Source organism: Haemorhous mexicanus, chromosome 21, assembly GCF_027477595.1.
Source record: "Haemorhous mexicanus isolate bHaeMex1 chromosome 21, bHaeMex1.pri, whole genome shotgun sequence".
In the NCBI taxonomy this organism is placed as follows: Eukaryota; Metazoa; Chordata; class Aves; order Passeriformes; family Fringillidae; genus Haemorhous; species Haemorhous mexicanus.
In genome coordinates this window covers 9,395,439-9,411,846 of record NC_082361.1, presented here as the reverse complement: position 1 = coordinate 9,411,846, position 16,408 = coordinate 9,395,439, and the positions used below count along the sequence as shown (strand labels likewise).

General features: G+C 47.3%; 1 protein-coding gene across 9 annotated transcripts in view; it reads left to right on the top strand.

Moving 5' to 3' along the window:
* EHMT1 (euchromatic histone lysine methyltransferase 1) overlaps positions 1–16,408 on the top strand; it is a 120,456-nt gene that overhangs the window by 30,844 nt on the left and 73,204 nt on the right. The window contains exon 2 of one of the 9 annotated variants that reach the window (XM_059865507.1): positions 16,115–16,407. The exons of 7 other annotated variants lie outside the window; for them this stretch is intronic. In XM_059865507.1, coding sequence (XP_059721490.1) covers positions 16,345–16,407 — 63 coding nt within the window. In that variant the 5' untranslated portion in view covers positions 16,115–16,344. Of the gene's footprint in view, positions 1–10,376; positions 10,456–16,114; position 16,408 lie in introns of those variants that run through there. One more of the 9 variants, XM_059865511.1, reaches the window with a different exon arrangement.

Below are 16,408 nucleotides of genomic sequence, written 5' to 3'. Positions count from 1 at the left end.
GGCCATGGATTGCAAGGACACTTTGGCTTGCTGAGGATTTATTTCCTATTTATTTTATTTATTATTTATTTTTAAATTTAATTATTTTTAATTTTAATTTTAAATTTTTATTTATTTTAAATTTAATTCTACTTTTATTTCTTTTTTTTTTTTTAATTTCCTATCTATTTCCTCTTGATTTCCCCCCAGGTTGTTAATTGCCCCATGGTAAGGCAGGTCCTTCTCCCTGCTTTAATGCAGCCCTGCTAAGGAGGGAATTTGCAGTTGGGAATGTGGGAGTGGGTGGCACAGAGAGCCATGAAACTCTGCCTGTGCCCTGGGACACGTTCATAATACATGGGATCTAGAAAATATCCCTGTGGGAGGGTTTCTAATGGGGCAGGAGGAGCTGTTTGATTCAAAATCTGACACATTGCCAAAGCAATTCTGCACTGGTGCTTTGTAACCCTTGTTTGAAGTTAAAAATGAGGGGACTGGGGTGTATGGGCAGGTTTTCTAAAGTCTCTGGTTTTGGGGCTTTTTGAATTGCATGGCAGCTTGTGCTGCATCAACAGGAGCCCAGAGCAGGATGGTTCTGCCTGTACCTGTGTGTGATTTGATAGCATTCACACCTCTTTGTTGTCAGACATCAAAAGGGTAGGAGGTTGGTAGGCTCAAAATTCAACCAGGTTTGACTTTCCCTTTTTAGTACAAAGTTCATACTTTTCTGTGGGATAGTTTTGCAGCTTTGTTTTTTTTGTTTTTTTTTAAAAAAAACCTCCAAACCCTGAAGTTCAGTGCAGTTTTCTTTATTCTTTTAATTTCAAGCATATGCAAAGTTATATATATGTATAAAAAATCAAGCTATATGTATATATATAAAACTATCTGATGATAAATTGGGATGGTAAATGATTCATGATGGAAGAAAGCAAGGGAAAGTAGGAGGCACAGTGCAATGGGGTCATTGCTGAAAATGTCTTCTGCAAAAGCAAATGGGAGCACTGGGGAGGGCAGGCAGAGCTCCAGAGTGGGGAGGGAACCAGCAGCAATCCAAATTTTGGCTGGGTTTTCTGTAATGCACCATTGGAGGGTCCCACCAGCACTGAGGGAACGGAGTGCGTCCAGGGAAGGTGCTGGAGCTCCAGGAGAGGCTGAGGGAGCTGGGAAGGGGCTCAGCCTGGAGCAAAGGAGGCTCAGGGGGGACCTTGTGGCTCTGCACAACTCCTGACAGGAGGGGACAGATGGGGGGGTTGGGCTGTGCTCCAGGGAACAGGGACAGGAGGAGAGGGAACGGCTCAGGCTGGACCAGGGCAGGCTCAGGGTGGGCACAGCAGGAATTTCCTCTTGGAAATATTTCTTCAGGGTTGCCAAGAATTGGAACAGGCTGCCCTGGAAGTGTTCAAAAACTTGTGTCCCCAAAAACTTGGGGATGTGGATTAGTGGTGGCCTTGACAGGGCTGGACTTGATGGTCTTGTTGGGACTTGATGGTCTTGGAGGACTTTTCTGACCTTAATGATTCTATGAACTTTGGGGGGTTTGAGGAAGCAGTAAAACCTGGGTTTTTTTAAAGGGGGGCACCTGGGGCACTCATTGGGCTGTGGGGAGCAAGGGGAGGTGTCAGTGTCACCCCTTGTTTTACCCACCTGCTTTTCTTTTATTGTTTGCTGCAGAGGAATCTTTCTCTTTGTCTTTAAGTTGGGTTCCTGGTTTTGCTGCACTAATACTTGCTTAACACTTCATCCTCCATGTGGGATAGGGGCAACTGCTTCAAAACTGAATTTCCTGACAGGATGCAATATGTGCTTTATAGAGAAGCATCATTAGCTGGGCAGGACATGTTAGGCTAAGCTTGTAGAAAAAATTTAAGTCTGAAATTAAGGCATTTAAGCCTTTTTGCTGCCTGTACCTTGAAGCAAGCAGCAGCAGGGTCCTTGTTTTTGAACCTGCCCCAACAGGAGAGTATGAAAGAATTAGAGAGAAAGAAGTGGGATGGAGAGAATAAATTAGAAACAGAAGTGTGAGAAAACACAGGACTTAAAAATATGGGAAGAGAGTTTTGAAACACAAGAGAGTTTTGAACTCTGAGGGACTGGGCATCAGTGCAATGAACAACTGCAAACAGGCAAAACTTACCCAAAAACCTTCCAAGGGAGGCACTAGGGGATGGAGGTGGGAAGGTGGGAAACAGGTGGGGATGGCAGAGGATTGGGAGGCAAATGCTTCTTGTTGTGTCTGCAGCGGCTGCAGGAGATTTCCTTTAATTCTCCTTCAGGCCAAGGACTAAAAAGTGATCCAAGGGAGTTCCCTGAGCCCTGAATGGATGGGTGGGAAGGACTGGCCCTTCCTTTCTCCACGGGGAGCATCTCAGAGAGGCTGGAGAGGACAGGGCTCTACCAGGCTGAGAAACCTGGGTTTGAAGGTGTCCCACAAACCCTGAATGGTTGAAGGGAGAGGAAATGGAGCACAACTGCCTGGATGAAGAACCTGTGTAAGTTGGTGTCCCACACTTGTTTTATGGTTTTGTCACAGTCTTGCACTGTGCCCAGTGCCAAAAGTGTGGTGTTCAGGTGGCTATTCCAGCACTGCTGCCCAGTGCAAACACAACAAAGGATGCTTTCACCTTGAGAGCCAATTTAAGTTAATTTTCAATTTGATCCTTCCTAGCAAATCAAGGTAATATCAACCTTCCTGTAACCCATCTTCAGGTAGCTGTTTCAGCACAGACGTGGCTTTTGCAGTGAAGACAGAGCCTCCATTTAATTCTCAGATATGTGTCAAGAAAGGAATGAGTTGTGCTTGGGTAGATTTTGTGTCATGGTAAGTCTGGAAGGCCCAAGCTCGGTGGAGTTTGGTTCTTCCTGAAGAATTTGGCTTTCACCTCTAGAAAAACACATGACAAAATATTGGATGAATTTTTCAATGAGATACAGGCTGAGTTGACCTTAATTGTGGAAGGATCTTGTTGCAATGCAGCTGTGCAAATCAGCACAGCTGGATCCATGGGAAGTAGCTCTTTAAAACAAAATGATGGCAACAACCTTCCTTCTTCCCAAGCAGACTGAAGGTGAAGTCAGCTGCTGAGTGCAAGGCAGCATTGCTGGGATTGAAATGAGGTGTGAGAACCTGGGAAAAACAAATGGATGGGAATCCCTTGAATCACTGGAGTGGGTTCCTTCCCTCCCTGCAGTTAGTCCTGCTGTATAAACACCTGGCAGTTATTTAGGCTGGTGTGCTCAGATGATGCTGTTGCAGGAAGATTTGTGTGTACTTGTGGGTTTTCTGCTTGTGCATTGCAGTGGATGCAGCCTCCCAACTTTGATTTATGATATCCATTCCTTCCCCTTGGGAATGGGGCATGTTTAGATTCATAGAGGGATATGCAGGGCTTTACAGGACCTTCTGCAGTGCTTTTTTCTGTGTGGAGAGATGCAGTTTGAAATGACAGGCACTTTGGGCTGCTTTAGAGTTGATCCTTAACTCTGTTCCTTCTAAAAAGGACTTAGGAAAAAAAAATATTGGTGCTCCAGGCAGGTCACAGAATATTGACCTGTACATATCCAGCCTTGCAGGTTTTCCACATTTCAGGAAGGGGGAATATCAGAGGTAGGGCAGTGGTGGTGGCAGTGTCTGATATTCCCTTTATATCCACCTGGCTGATGTTGTTATCATGATCTGAGTGGGGCTTTCCCTCCTCCTTCCTTAAAGGAAAAATGGAAGAATGCCACGGAGCAGTTCTGCTGCTAGGATGGGAATGTTGTGCTCAAAGCTCAGAAGCATTTGTGGTTATCTCAGGTGCCTGCTGACAGACCTGATCCAGGGAGGAGGGGACAGGACAGCTGTCCCAGGGCTGGCTGGAAGGTCCCTCTCTGTCCCCTTGGGGCTGCCAGTGCCTTGTGGATGGGAGAAAGGGGCAGGGTGCACATGGAGGGAACTGATCATGAAGGATTTGAGTTGCTCAGGGGCTTTGCTTTGGAACACTGTATCACCAAGCCTAAATGAGGGCACTTCTGTTTGGGAGCTTTCCCATGGGTGGGATTGCTCAGGAGGGGCCTGAGCCAGCCCTGTCCCTGCCTGTGGCTCCCAGTGCTCTCCCAGTCCAGAGGCACAGCTCCCATGGGGTGTGTGCTGAGAGCTGAACACACCAGGGAGGCACTGAAAGCTGAGTGATGTTTGCCAGGTGGTGCAGCAGCTCTGGGCTCCACTCTGGGTCTGAAGGATCATCCTGCAGGCTTTGGCTGTAGGGAATGTGCTGTGGTGATCCCATGGAGATCCCCCCCTGCTCCTGGGGCCTGGCTCTGTACTCTCAGCTGCTCATGGGCACGGAATCCTGCAGGAATTCTTTGGAGGGCCATGTTCTGCCCCCTGGCTGGATTTTCTTGGCTTTTGCATGAAACCTGCTGCAGCTCCATTGCCCAAGTGCAGCAGAGTCATCACTGAAGCTGCCTTGGTGCACTGCTCTGGGCCTGGCTCTGAGGTTGTGATCCAGCTGCTGAAAAGTTTCCTGTGCAACTCCAGAGCTTTCAGCTACCAAGTTAATGTCTTACAAAACTGCTGGAGGAAGGGAAGCTGACTCCAGCAGTCCTTGAGTTTGTTTAACTGGAGCTCAGGAGTGATCAAGGCTGGTGTTTGGCTTCCTGTTGCAGAAGAGAAATACTCAGGATTTATTTTTTATCCTTATTTTATATTTTATTTTATTTTATTTTACTTTACTTTACTTTACTTTACTTTACTTTACTTTATTTTATTTTATTTTATTTTATTTTATATTTTATTTTATTTTATTTTATTTTATACATTATCACTGAACCAGAAGCAATGACTTCTGCTTGTTTTTCCTCTGGGGTGAGGCTGTATCAGAGTGGAGGAGAAACTTCCATCATACTATTGATGAACATTTGAATTCAGATCAGCACAGGGAGGGAGGGTCTGGGCACTGTACAGCCCTTTTCTATTTCTTGTGTAACAAATACAGTGCAAATGGTCTTTTTCTCAGTGTGCAGAACTTCTCTCTGGTGGAATCCTACCTTCCCTTGCTTTGCCTCCCAAACAGATTCTGGTTCCTGTGGCCAAGAGTGGGCAGAGGGGGAGAGGGGCTGCTGGGCAGACATTCTGCAGGGTTCATCTTTCCCAATCTCTGGTTCACAGCTCTGAGGGCTGCTTGTTATTGCAGCATTTTGTGGTTTATTTGGTTTTTTCCTTCCTAGTGTTTCACTGTATTTTGAGTCTTTCGGTTTAAAATGTTCACAAAATGAAGCTCTGTGCCTCCTTGTGAGGCAAATGAATGGGTTTTATAGAGGGGGTGGGAAGGGGGGAGAATTGGAGGGAAGTTATTTTTGAAATAGTGGTTTAATTTTTGTTGTGAAACCACTGCCTAATTTTAAAGTGTACTGACCATTTGCCTCTTGCTGTCGTGTCTGTACATGGGGAGGAGATGTTTCTAGAAGAATGGTGTGGAGCTGTGTCAGGAGAGCTTCAGGCTGGAGCTCAGGGCAAGGTTCTTCCCCCAGAGGGTGCTGGCACTGCCCAGGCTCCCCAGGGAATGGGCACAGCCCCGAGGCTGCCAGAGCTCCAGGAGCCTTTGGACAGAGATGCCAGGGATGCCCAGGGTGGGGCTGGTGGGGTCTGGGCCAGGGGCTGGGCTGGGGGATCCCTTCAGTCCCTCCCAGCTCAGGAGGATCTGTGATTCTAAAAATAGATTTGAAAAACTTTACCTGAACTGGCCACACAAAATCAGTGTGTGACTCTTGATTTAAAATTAATTTTTTTATTCCACAGAGCTTTCCTGTGGGGAAGCATCACAATGAGCTTGTCAGTCTTAGCCTGGAGCTCCACAGATTGTCCTTGTCTCTGTTCTCCAGAATACAGCAAGGCTGTGGTGTTGTGGCTCTGGGAGCCCAAGCAAATAGGATGGTTTAGTTCTTTGGATATTAAAATAAATCCCATGAATGTCACCCCAAATTCAAACCTGAGTTCCGAGGTCTCCAGACACACCTGGGGCTCTCAGCATCCATCAGCTCATTGTCCCTCCCACACCTGCAATAGTTAAATTGATAGGAAATGGTGTCACCTCCCTCTATTTCCACATTTCCTTTTGTGTGATCCCATCTTTTCACCCAAGCCTTTGCCATGTGTTTCAGGCATCTGCATTAAACCCCCATAACAGAGCTCATGCCCTTGTCCCAGGGGCCTTGACTTGCACCCAGTAATCTGACAAAACATTTCTAAGGAACTTCTCAGAATTTATTGCTCCTGTTGGTTGATTCCAATGTGTCTGACTCCTTTTATGAGTCTGGCCTGTGTCCTGGTGTCACAGATTCACTCACATGGCATCCACCCCCTTTCAAACTTGGCAATGGGCATAAAGAGCTCCTCAGTGATTGCATGGTCACTGTTCTGCATAAATATTTCTCCTCCCCTCCAAAAATGTTGGTTAAGGAAATATCAGAGAGAGGGAGAAAATGCTGATGTGTTTGTTGCATACATCATGTGGTTTGGGCGTTTCTGGTTGCTTTTAAATAATGGAGGATTTTCTTGAAGGGAGCTTGAGGTGCTCAGACTTCCGTGGAATTTAAATTTGACTCAGCTCTTATGGGCTGTCCAAACACATTCCTTGCTGGCCCAGCTTGTTCAGTTGAGGTGACTCAGTAAATCAGCAGCTGAGCATGACTTCACTTTGAGTTCTCCTGTACCCTGTTCCTCTGCTCCATACATTTGTGAATGGCTAATCCAGAAATTTTTGGCAGTTAATTCTCAAAACCTTGATTTTCCCATCTGCAAAAGTGGATACATTAATATTCCCTACTAGTTCCATCTTTTATTATAAATTGCTTTATGAAGTCCTAATTATTGTTACAGTATCTCTTAGCAAATCACCATGTATCTATCAGGTTCTTTTTTACCTGGGGATGTTTAGATGTTTTTCAGTATTTGCTCTGCTTTTCATCAGGAAGAACTAGATGGCTTTTCTTGGTCTTCCCCCAGAATTCATTCAACAGTCTCCAAAACTCCTTCAGACTGTGGCACTGGTTGGAATCAAATTTAGCAATTACAGTACTTGGGGAAGGGTGCACGTTGTTGGCAGTCTGGGGGATTTGTTTCCAGGATTCCTTGACAGCAGCAAGATTGGAACCTTGAGCTGGTGGTGCTGAGAGCTCTCAGTGCTGAGTGCTTTTCAGTGAATGTACTGAAAAAAAAGTTAATTTTTCAAGCTCGAGGGTGAGACCCTGTGGGAGTTCTGCTGGACATTTGCAGGGTTTAGGGGTTTTATGGGTGCTTTTTGTTTACAGATGGCCCTCCAGGTGATTGGTCCTACTGTGAGCTTGTTGAAGAGCAGAGCAAGGCTGCTCTGTCAGCAAAGTGGCATTGCCAAGCTTGGTGCCCCTTTGGAATACCTGGAATGTTGGAGTCCAAGGCCTGAAGTGTGAAGCATCCACAGTAATATCAGATTTAGTGCTGGCCATTGGCTCCAGTAACAACTCTGGGACTCTCCAGGGACCAGGAATGGTGGAGCTTTGTCCCTTGTGTGGAGGAAGGAGGGGTTTCTTGCTCCTGTCACCTCCTGTCTGTGCAGCTCCTGTGGCTTTTTCTGTGCAGTGATCCTAACAGGAGCAGAAGTTTGGAGCTCTGTTCCCTTGGATGTGAAGGTGACCTTCTCTGACAGAGATTGTAACCCAGCCTCAGCTGGGTGCTGGGAATGACCTCTGTGCTGAGCAGGCCTCAGGGAGGCTGTGTTTGAGGAGCCATCATTTTATTTGCTGTTCTCATGTGTTGGTTTTTCACCGTGTCTGATGGATTTGTGAGGGTGCTGAGCTCCTGACAGAGGCTCTGGAGGCTGGGGGCTCTGACTCCCTTTGTAAATGAGCCTGTGGATAACCCAGCTCTGACACTTCTGCCCTCCCTCCTGTTTCATGCCCTCACAGAGAGGTTGTGTGTTGTTGCTTTAGGATTTACTGCCTTCCCTGGGAGGTGGGATGGGTCTGGGAGAAGAGTTATGGCTGCACAGAAGGTCTGGCTTCCCAACTTCCCTACTGCGTGTTTTGGGGAAAAGATGGGCTTAAAACTGCCAAAACCTATCTACAAGATGTTATCACTTTTGCTTTTTATGAAGCTTTTGTTGACTCTTCAGCCTGTGTTGGAGGCAGGTGTGTTTGAGCTGTGTGTCCTTTGGAATGGTGTGGCAGGAGCAGGACAGGATTTCCTGCTCCTCCGCTGGACCCGACACCTCTAGCCCAGGGTAGGGAAATCTCTCTGGGTTTTGCTGTTTTTCTCTACCTGTCCCCAAGGAGAAAATATAAATGCTATGCCTTGAGTGTGCATCCATTGAGGGAAAATGGGATTTTTAAATAATAACGTGCTCTGGGTTTCCCTTAGTGCAGCAAACCAATGGTTCATTAGTGAAATCCATTAATAATTATCTTATGAACCCTGTTGGTAGGTGAATCTGCTTTAATTCCTTTGTATCAGCAAGAGCTGAAGGTATGGATGTCTTCGTTACATAAAATAAAAAAAAGGGAAGAAAGCAATGCTTGCAAATTGGTCTTTGTTTCCAAGGAAACAAATTTGACATGCTTGAGCTGTGCGAGATGCAAACACCGCTCGATTCAACAGACATGCCTCGGGATTTTATGGTCTGAATATTATTTTTAAACTACCTCCAATTTCCAGGCAAGGCAGAGGATGGGAATAGAATTTGTTGGCAGGGTTTATCAATCTGTGCTTAATGAAGGCACTGGGCGGTGTCTGGGATTGCCCAGTGTGGCGTGGAGGAATTGATCTGGGCCCGGATGGAGGGGACAGCCTGGGGCCAAATGGCCTTTGGTGACATCCTTCAGCAGGAGGAGAGGTCTGAGCAGAGCTCAGCACACTGGAGTAGTGTGGTGTATCCTGGGTCACTTTACCAAATGTTTTTGCTCTAAAAATATTTTAGTACAAAGCAGCTCGCCAGCGCTTGGCGTGCCAGGCTGCCTGGCACTCCCGAGGGCCCAAAGAATTTGCTAAAAAGCTGTGGCTTGGTGTTGAGGACTGGGCTGGATTTAGGAGAGAAGGGGTGAGGGAACAACATCCTGAGTTGTTTGTGTAGTGCATCTGGCACAGATGTGCCGGGGCCTGATGAAAATCTTGGCTTGTGGCGTTGTACAGAACGGCTGTAGCGTTGTTGTGATTCCCTTGGAAGTTCTGTTCGGGAAAAAAGCTGGTTTGGTGTTCAGCTGCCACCCTGGTGTTTCCTGAAATGCTGTGTCGATAATGTCACTGGTTTTATTTTTGAATTTTCCTCCAACTCCAGCTCTGGAGCAGACAGTGCTTGTGTTCCACGGAAGCGAACACCACTCGGCAGAGCACACACAATTCACGGATTTCAGCATCCAGAGTTGGTTTTGGCCTGGGCCCAACAAGAGGAACAGGATATATACGTTGCAACTTTGTTGGGATTGAATGACCAATTTTTGCCCTGGCAAAGCTTTACTTTTACCTACTGTCTTTGCTTTCTGGGGTAGTTCAGTGAGCTGGGAGGGATCTGCAGGGGATATGCAAAGAGTATGTGGGGAAATACAAGTTTTTAAGGAATAGTCAAGCTCCATGTGCCTATCATTCAGAGCATGCAGGGCTTTATTCCCCAAGTGTGCTCCAACAATGTGTGTCTTTCATATTTTGTTGTTTGTAAACCTAGGAAGGATGTAAAAAAAATCCTCTATTAATTCTTCATTGAAACAGTCCTATTGCATTGAGGGGACAAGGCAATGATGGAGGAATTTCAGGGCTGATAAGTGAAAAACAAACCTCTCTTAAAATTCAGGTCCTTAGGAGAGCGTAGCATGAAGTGTGTTACACTGCAGTCTCTTTCCTTCTCTTTCATCCTGCTGTTTAACTTCCTTGCAAATGGAGTTAAAATAACCTTCAAGGAGTTCAGGGCAGACTGGGGTAGTTTTAGCTTTAAGATGGCTGGGAAGCACTATTTGCATTGCCAGCTAAAAGCCTTGCTTGAAGCCTGTTGAGGGAAAAAATAATATTAATGGTATTTCATGAAAATATTGTAATTTGTGGAAGGCCCAGAGTGACAAATTGGCTGGTTTGAATGTCACTGGGAAATGCTCCTTTTGCACAAGGCTTGCCTGAGACAGGATTTTCCTTGCTTTTGTTCTAAAACGAGTGGCTTGCTGCCTAAAAATGCCTGCGATCCTCACAGCGAGAGCTTTGCCTCCTTGACAAGAGGATGGGAAGAGGAAGGTTGGCCAGATCAGGATGAATCCTGCACCTTTTTTTTTTTTTCCCCCTTTTTTTTCTTTTTTTTTTTTTTTTTGCTAATGACACTTCCTTATGCTTACATTTCATTAAAGCTCTGAAATGGCTGAAGATCAGCCCGTACTGAGCATGCTCCGGGGTGGAGGCTGCACCCATGGAGTGAGATGGATTTGTGGCTGGAGGAGGGATAGGCCTGGAGTCAGGACCTGGAGGGACTCGCAGCCAGGATGGAGGTAGGGCAAATCCATGGGTTCCTTGCCGTGCCCCTGGGCTGGGGCAGCCAGGAGGCCGGATGGAGTGCAAACTGTTGGAATTGATTCAAAAGCAGCGCAGTTAAACCACTGACACGAGATGGCTTCAAACGCTTCCTGCGGATCCGCGGGGAGGGGTTTGGAATCCTGACCTTTGCTGGCCGGCGTGGAGAAGGGACCTGTGCAATGTCAGGGTGATGACACGAGGTGACAGCAGGCAGGGGCTGCAGCCAGGGCTGAGCCTTCATATTGGCAGGCACGTGATTGCGTCTCATCTCATCGTGGGCTCGGGCGCTAATTGTTATTAATGGGGAGCCTTGCAGGGCTCAGACCTGCTCCAGATCCGTCTGGGATTGTGGGAGGGTGGAAGAATGCTAAACTCACCTCCCCTCTTTCAGACTTATTTTGCATTCTAGTGATGGCAAACAAACCTTGCCACATCAGGTCCTCCAAAGTGGCATGGAGAGGAGGGAATATGCACGTTTATTCCTTCAGCTGAGACATTTTTCTGTGCTTCTTGCAGGGGTTTAACGTGTTGGTGATTGGTTTTGGGGGAAGGCAGTGTGAGTTGTGCTCAGTTGGGCTCTTGGCTTTCCCCCGTAGTTGCCAGCTTTTTACAAGGAATGTGTAAGCACCAGCAGGTATGTGCTGCATGAGCCGATTGACTCCAGTTGTTGTACAAGCACGCTGCGTGGTGAGGTGCCAATAAAACATTTACATTGGCTCTGGATGTTTGTTTTAGTGAGGTGTGGGGGAGCTCTGGTTGTGTGGAGCAGGGGGACTCAGCTCTCTCTGACCTGTCCCCTCACACATGGGGGGACCCACCCATGTTCCAGCCTGGCTGTAGGTACAGGTAAGGCGAGGGGTTTGCTCTGTCAGCACTGGGAATCCTTGGGTGGTACAGAGTTGTTGTGTTTGACTTTCTGAGCAGAAATCTCTGTGATCATGGGCTGCGTGCAGTAAGGTAGATCAGCTCTTCCTTCAAGGCACCTCTGGCCACTTTTCACAGCACAGTTCAGGGGGTGACTGGCATAGATTTGATTTTATTGCTGTGTCCCAGGTGATGGGCATTCTGCATGACGAGTCACTTCATTACCTAAAGTAATTTGCCTGTTTATTGCCTGGTTCCATCTTTCTTGTGAACCCAACTCTTCCTCGGTGCTTTCTGGGCCTGTTTTGCTACATCAGCCCAGTGCTGAGCTGGTGACCAGCTTGCTTACTGGGCTGGCTTTTATGTTCCCTGCATAAAATCCTGCTGGAGCCCAGCTTGCTGGCCAGGCAGAACTTCTCCTACTCTTTAATGGTCACTGGCTTGTTTATGGCTGGATGAATGCACAAAGAGAAGTGTTTCTGTAAAACAACCAGCATTTGATTGTACAGCGAGAGGGAAAAGGGGTTGATTTTCTTTGGCTCAGATGGGGGCTGCCTTTATGGCTTTGCAGAATTCATCCCCGTGGCTTTTCCTCCTTGTGTGACTCTGGCAGTGGAGGTGATCTCAGCCCCAAGTTTGCATGTAGGGCCTGGTTCCCTTGATGAGGAAATTTGACTTAATCAGTTTCAGCTGCTGGAAGCCCACTGGTGTGCTCGTTCCTATTGTGCTGTGGGAAGGTGTAAGGTAGCCTTAAAGACCCACTGCCACCTTATGGCAGTTGCTGAGAAGCAGCGTCTGTGGAGCCAATTCCGTACACACATCATGCTCGCTCTATTTCTCTGCTCCTCTTAACTAGGGATATTTGCATGGAGGCAGGAGCTTTGTTTTTACAGAGTTCATCTGCTCCTTCTGTTCCTTGCAGAAATTTGATAAAGTCAGCAGGATGGCTGGGAGAGCCGTCAACAGGCACTGTTCCACAGGAGCTCATGATCTGGGGAGAGACACAAAGGCTTCGTGGAGCACTGATTCTCCTCCAGTGAAGAGCTTGCTTATTTTCATGTCAGTGCCTTAATCCTTAAAAAAAATAGGTGTGAGGTCAAAGAACAGGGCCATGCTGAACATGTGAGGCTTGCTGGCAGGATCTCCAGCGCTTGTTGCAGCAGGAGGAGGATGGAATGTGCACAGCCATTTTCCCAGCCTGCTGCTGGCAGGGCACTGCAGGATGGCTTTGCACTGACAAATGGGGCCACTGTCCCCAAATAAACCAATAAAACATTGGTCTGTGGATTAGTGAGTGTGCTGGAAGCCTGCTCGCTCTGCTGGGGGTAGAGAATGCTGGGTTTAGGACTCTTCTCCAATAAGGCTGTGTTTGTACTCTAGTAGCTCTTGATATGCCATAGCTGAAGGGGAGAAATGGTGGATTTAGAGCTCCAAAATAGAAGGAGCTGTGGTTACTGTAAGTTAAAGCTGAAGGAATTTATAATTGGGAGCTGTTAGGAATACAGTATGTTCTAAATTACAGCTGTCTGGCCAATATGCAGCTAAATAAAGTTCTAGGATTGCCCTGTAAATGAAATATTCAACACATACTCTTATCAAAACATAGCACCATCTCCCAGAGAGCTCACATCTCAATTGCTGTCCAAGAGGATCTTTTTTCTTTTCCATTTTTTTTTCCCTTTTTAGCATGTATGATTTACTCAATGCAGCATCCCAGGGAGCATTTCTTGTTTCCTATTAAGTAAAAACAGTTTTCAACTCTGCTGGGGAAAAGGGGGGAGGAAGGGAGATGGCTTGAAAGCTTTAGGGACATTAACCAGGTTTTGAAAGATGGGGAAAGCTCTGATTCCAAAAGATGCATTAATGGCTGCCTGTTCTTTTAAAGCTGTTACCTGAGCCTGGAGGTGGACATTGAAGGGTGCTGGGGATGGATACCCAGTGTGTTCTGGGACATTCTGATTAAGAAATGTTGTATATAGCAGTTGAAGAGCAGAAGGAACGTTTGAATAGCTTGTGGTGGAGCTGGAGAATGGTTTATAGCAGTGCAGAAGCAATCAGGATCCCAGCACAAATGCTCATCTCATACCTAAAGTCCCTTCAGCTTTTGGGATTGCTTCTGAGGAGGCTGAAAGGGAGCAACAGATTTGATCAGCTGGAGGGTCTGCAAGAAGAGGAGCCTGATGGAAGAAAGGAAATAAGGAAAATCCTCTATATTTTGCAGAGCTAAATATTGTTCTTCCTATAAAAAGAAAAACCTCCCTTTGCCTCCCACTTGGGCTTCCCCTGCAAGGGAGCTGTGAAAATGCTGGACTTAATGGTGTCATTAAGCAAGAGCCCTGAGGAACCTGGTGTCCTTTGTGAAGGAAGGTGTTTGTGCTGCTCCCTTCCTCCTGAAAATGTGGGATTTCTGAAAGGGGTGCTTGAGCCTTCAGTCAGAGAAGGGAGGCTGGAGAGCTGTGCAGTGAAAATACCCTGTAATCTGTGGGCCCTGCAGGAATGTTTGGAAAGGGGGGTGTTGGCTGTGGTGGGGAGGCTGCTGGAGGGCACTTGGGTTAAATAAAGGGCCACAGCTTCTCGGGGCTTGGGCCTGCTCTCATCCTCCATCATCAGCAAAACCTCTTCCACAGCCAGCCTGCAAAGAGGACTGTGACTGCTGGTGCACAGCACCCAGCCCTGCCAAGGAGGAACAGGGGGGTCCTGGGCAGGAGACACCTCTCCCACTGCCAATGGCTGTGCCCTGGAAGCTTCCTGCTCCTTTTGGATGGCAGAAATGTAAGGTTTCACTGAGTGACACCCGAGCATCCCCCGTGGCAGAGATGCTGCTACGATTGATCGATGCTTTACTCAAGTTGGTTGTTGAAGCATCTGCAGTGCCCTGATGAGCTCTGCTTTTTCCTTTTTGTTTCTAAACAGTGTTTAGTGCTTTCAAGGATGGCCATGAGATGTGAAAAGCGTCTCTGGTAGCATCTGCTCTCAGTGTATATTTAACCTTAGCAGTGAAAACATGTCTGGTGTGGAGATGCAGTGGGGAGACTGTGGCTGTGCCGCCGTTCTCTGGTGTTATTTTATCTCAGAAAGGGAATGTTGACTGTGGTGGATCATTGACACTGCCTTTGTTAATATCTTCGTTTCTATTTCTGGTCTTTTAATGAAAGCTTGGTAATTTCATGCTGCAAGGAAGGGCAGCACATCAACTGTTTTAAAGCCATCTTTGGTTTGAAGTACAGTAATCTTTTGATGCGGTGGATAATGCAACTTCGGTCTGTGTAGCTGGGGTTTGTTGCTTTTGTTTGGGGATTTTTGAATTTGTCTTTAAATGAGTTACCTCTACACCTCTCAGCAACTGAGAGAAAGGCCAGGAAAATCTCATTTTGTGTATATTAAAACTTAAGATTCATCAAATGAAAAGCCGGTGGGTGAAAGAGCGATCCTTTCTTTATACTGTCACCTCAAATACTCCTTGCCTATGAATTTCAATCATCTCGATTTAGCCTTGTGTGTTTTAACTGTTTAGTAGTGAAACTTCTCCAGAGTGTGGAGAGGAAAACAACATCCTCATAGCCAAGATCCGTAGCAGCTCTTTGCTTCTTTAATTATTGCGGCTCTGCAAATGTGCCTGGCCACGGTGGTGAGAGAGAGCTGGGACTGGAGGAAACGTGGCTTGTGGATGTTCCCAGCCTGGCAGAGCCGGCCGTGGCTGCTGTGCTGTGCTGAGGCCTGGACTGGCCTGATGCTGGGGCAGGGCAAACATCATCCCCAGGCTCCTCCAAAGCTCCCCACGGATTTGGATGGCTTGTTCCTCCCTACAGTGCAGGCTGCTCGCTGCCCTCCCCAGCTCACTGTCACACATTTCACTCCACTTATCTCCACTGTAGTTTCTACTCTTAAGGAGAACTCTCTCTTAAGGAGGGCTCTCTCTGGTGCTCTCCTCCTCTGCAAAGCTGTTTTTCCTTTGGCCAAGAGCACACGGGTGGTGCCACGGGGCCATGTCGGAGTTTCCTCTTCCTTCTGGCCTCGTCCCCGAGGTTGCCGGCCGCCCTCCCCCTGCTCGGGGGGAGGTTCTCCAGCCTGACACCGGCTCCAGCAGCCTCCTGCTCCTGCCTCCGATAAATGCCAGTCTTCCTTGAATCCCTTCCAGCCGAGCTCTGCTTACAGATGTTCCTGCGAGCTGCTCTGGCAGTTTTACTGGGAGCCTGAGCAGATATGAAGGTTGCCAAGAGTTTATGCTTAATTGTGAAGTGGAACAGAGACAAACTACTTTTATTTTGAAGTTAAAATTTCTTCTGTTATCTTGCTGGCTGGGGCCAGCAGTATTGTAGGGTTTGACATAGGCTGAGCTTAGAGCTCGTGTGCCTCGTAGTGAACTATCCCTTCATTAGGGTGAGGATGATGATGGATCCATGAGGATTTCCCTTCATTCCATTGCCCCCCTGCTTTTCCATGACTGTGTTTGTGATACCCTTTCAAAGTCAGTTGTACCAGGTCAGGTTATTAATCCCCAGAGTGAAAATGATCTCCCTTCAGATCAGCAGTTCGGATCTCGAAGACAGTCTTGGACACTGCTCACTGCATCAGTTTAACCCATGTGCCTTCATCCCAGCTCTCAGAGGTCGGGCACTTTGTTAAGCACAACAAAATCAGCCCGGGGACATCCCCAAGCCACTCACATCCCTCCCTGTCCCTCCTGCCTCTCCTTTTCCCACGGGCAAGTGCTACTCTTGAAGGCCACGAGACAGCACTCTGGTTTAAAAAGCTTTCTCTTTTTTTCAGGCGAGTGATCAGTTTTGAGGCCTGGCGCCCTGTCAGAAAGTTGACAGATGATCTGCATTACCGGTGCGTCCCCGGGATGCCCGGGATAATCGCGCTCCAATGGACGCCCTGGAGCCGGCAGGTTCTCTGTGAAATGGCTGCAGTGGAGGGAGCAGTGAAATGGGCTCTTCTGGGCATGCTCACTCTGTAGAGGGAGCTTTATCACATGAGCAGAAACTGAATCACTGCTCATGAGGATCTGGAATATGCAACTCTTGGAGTCTTCACCAGAAGAAGACAACAGCTGCCCGCAGG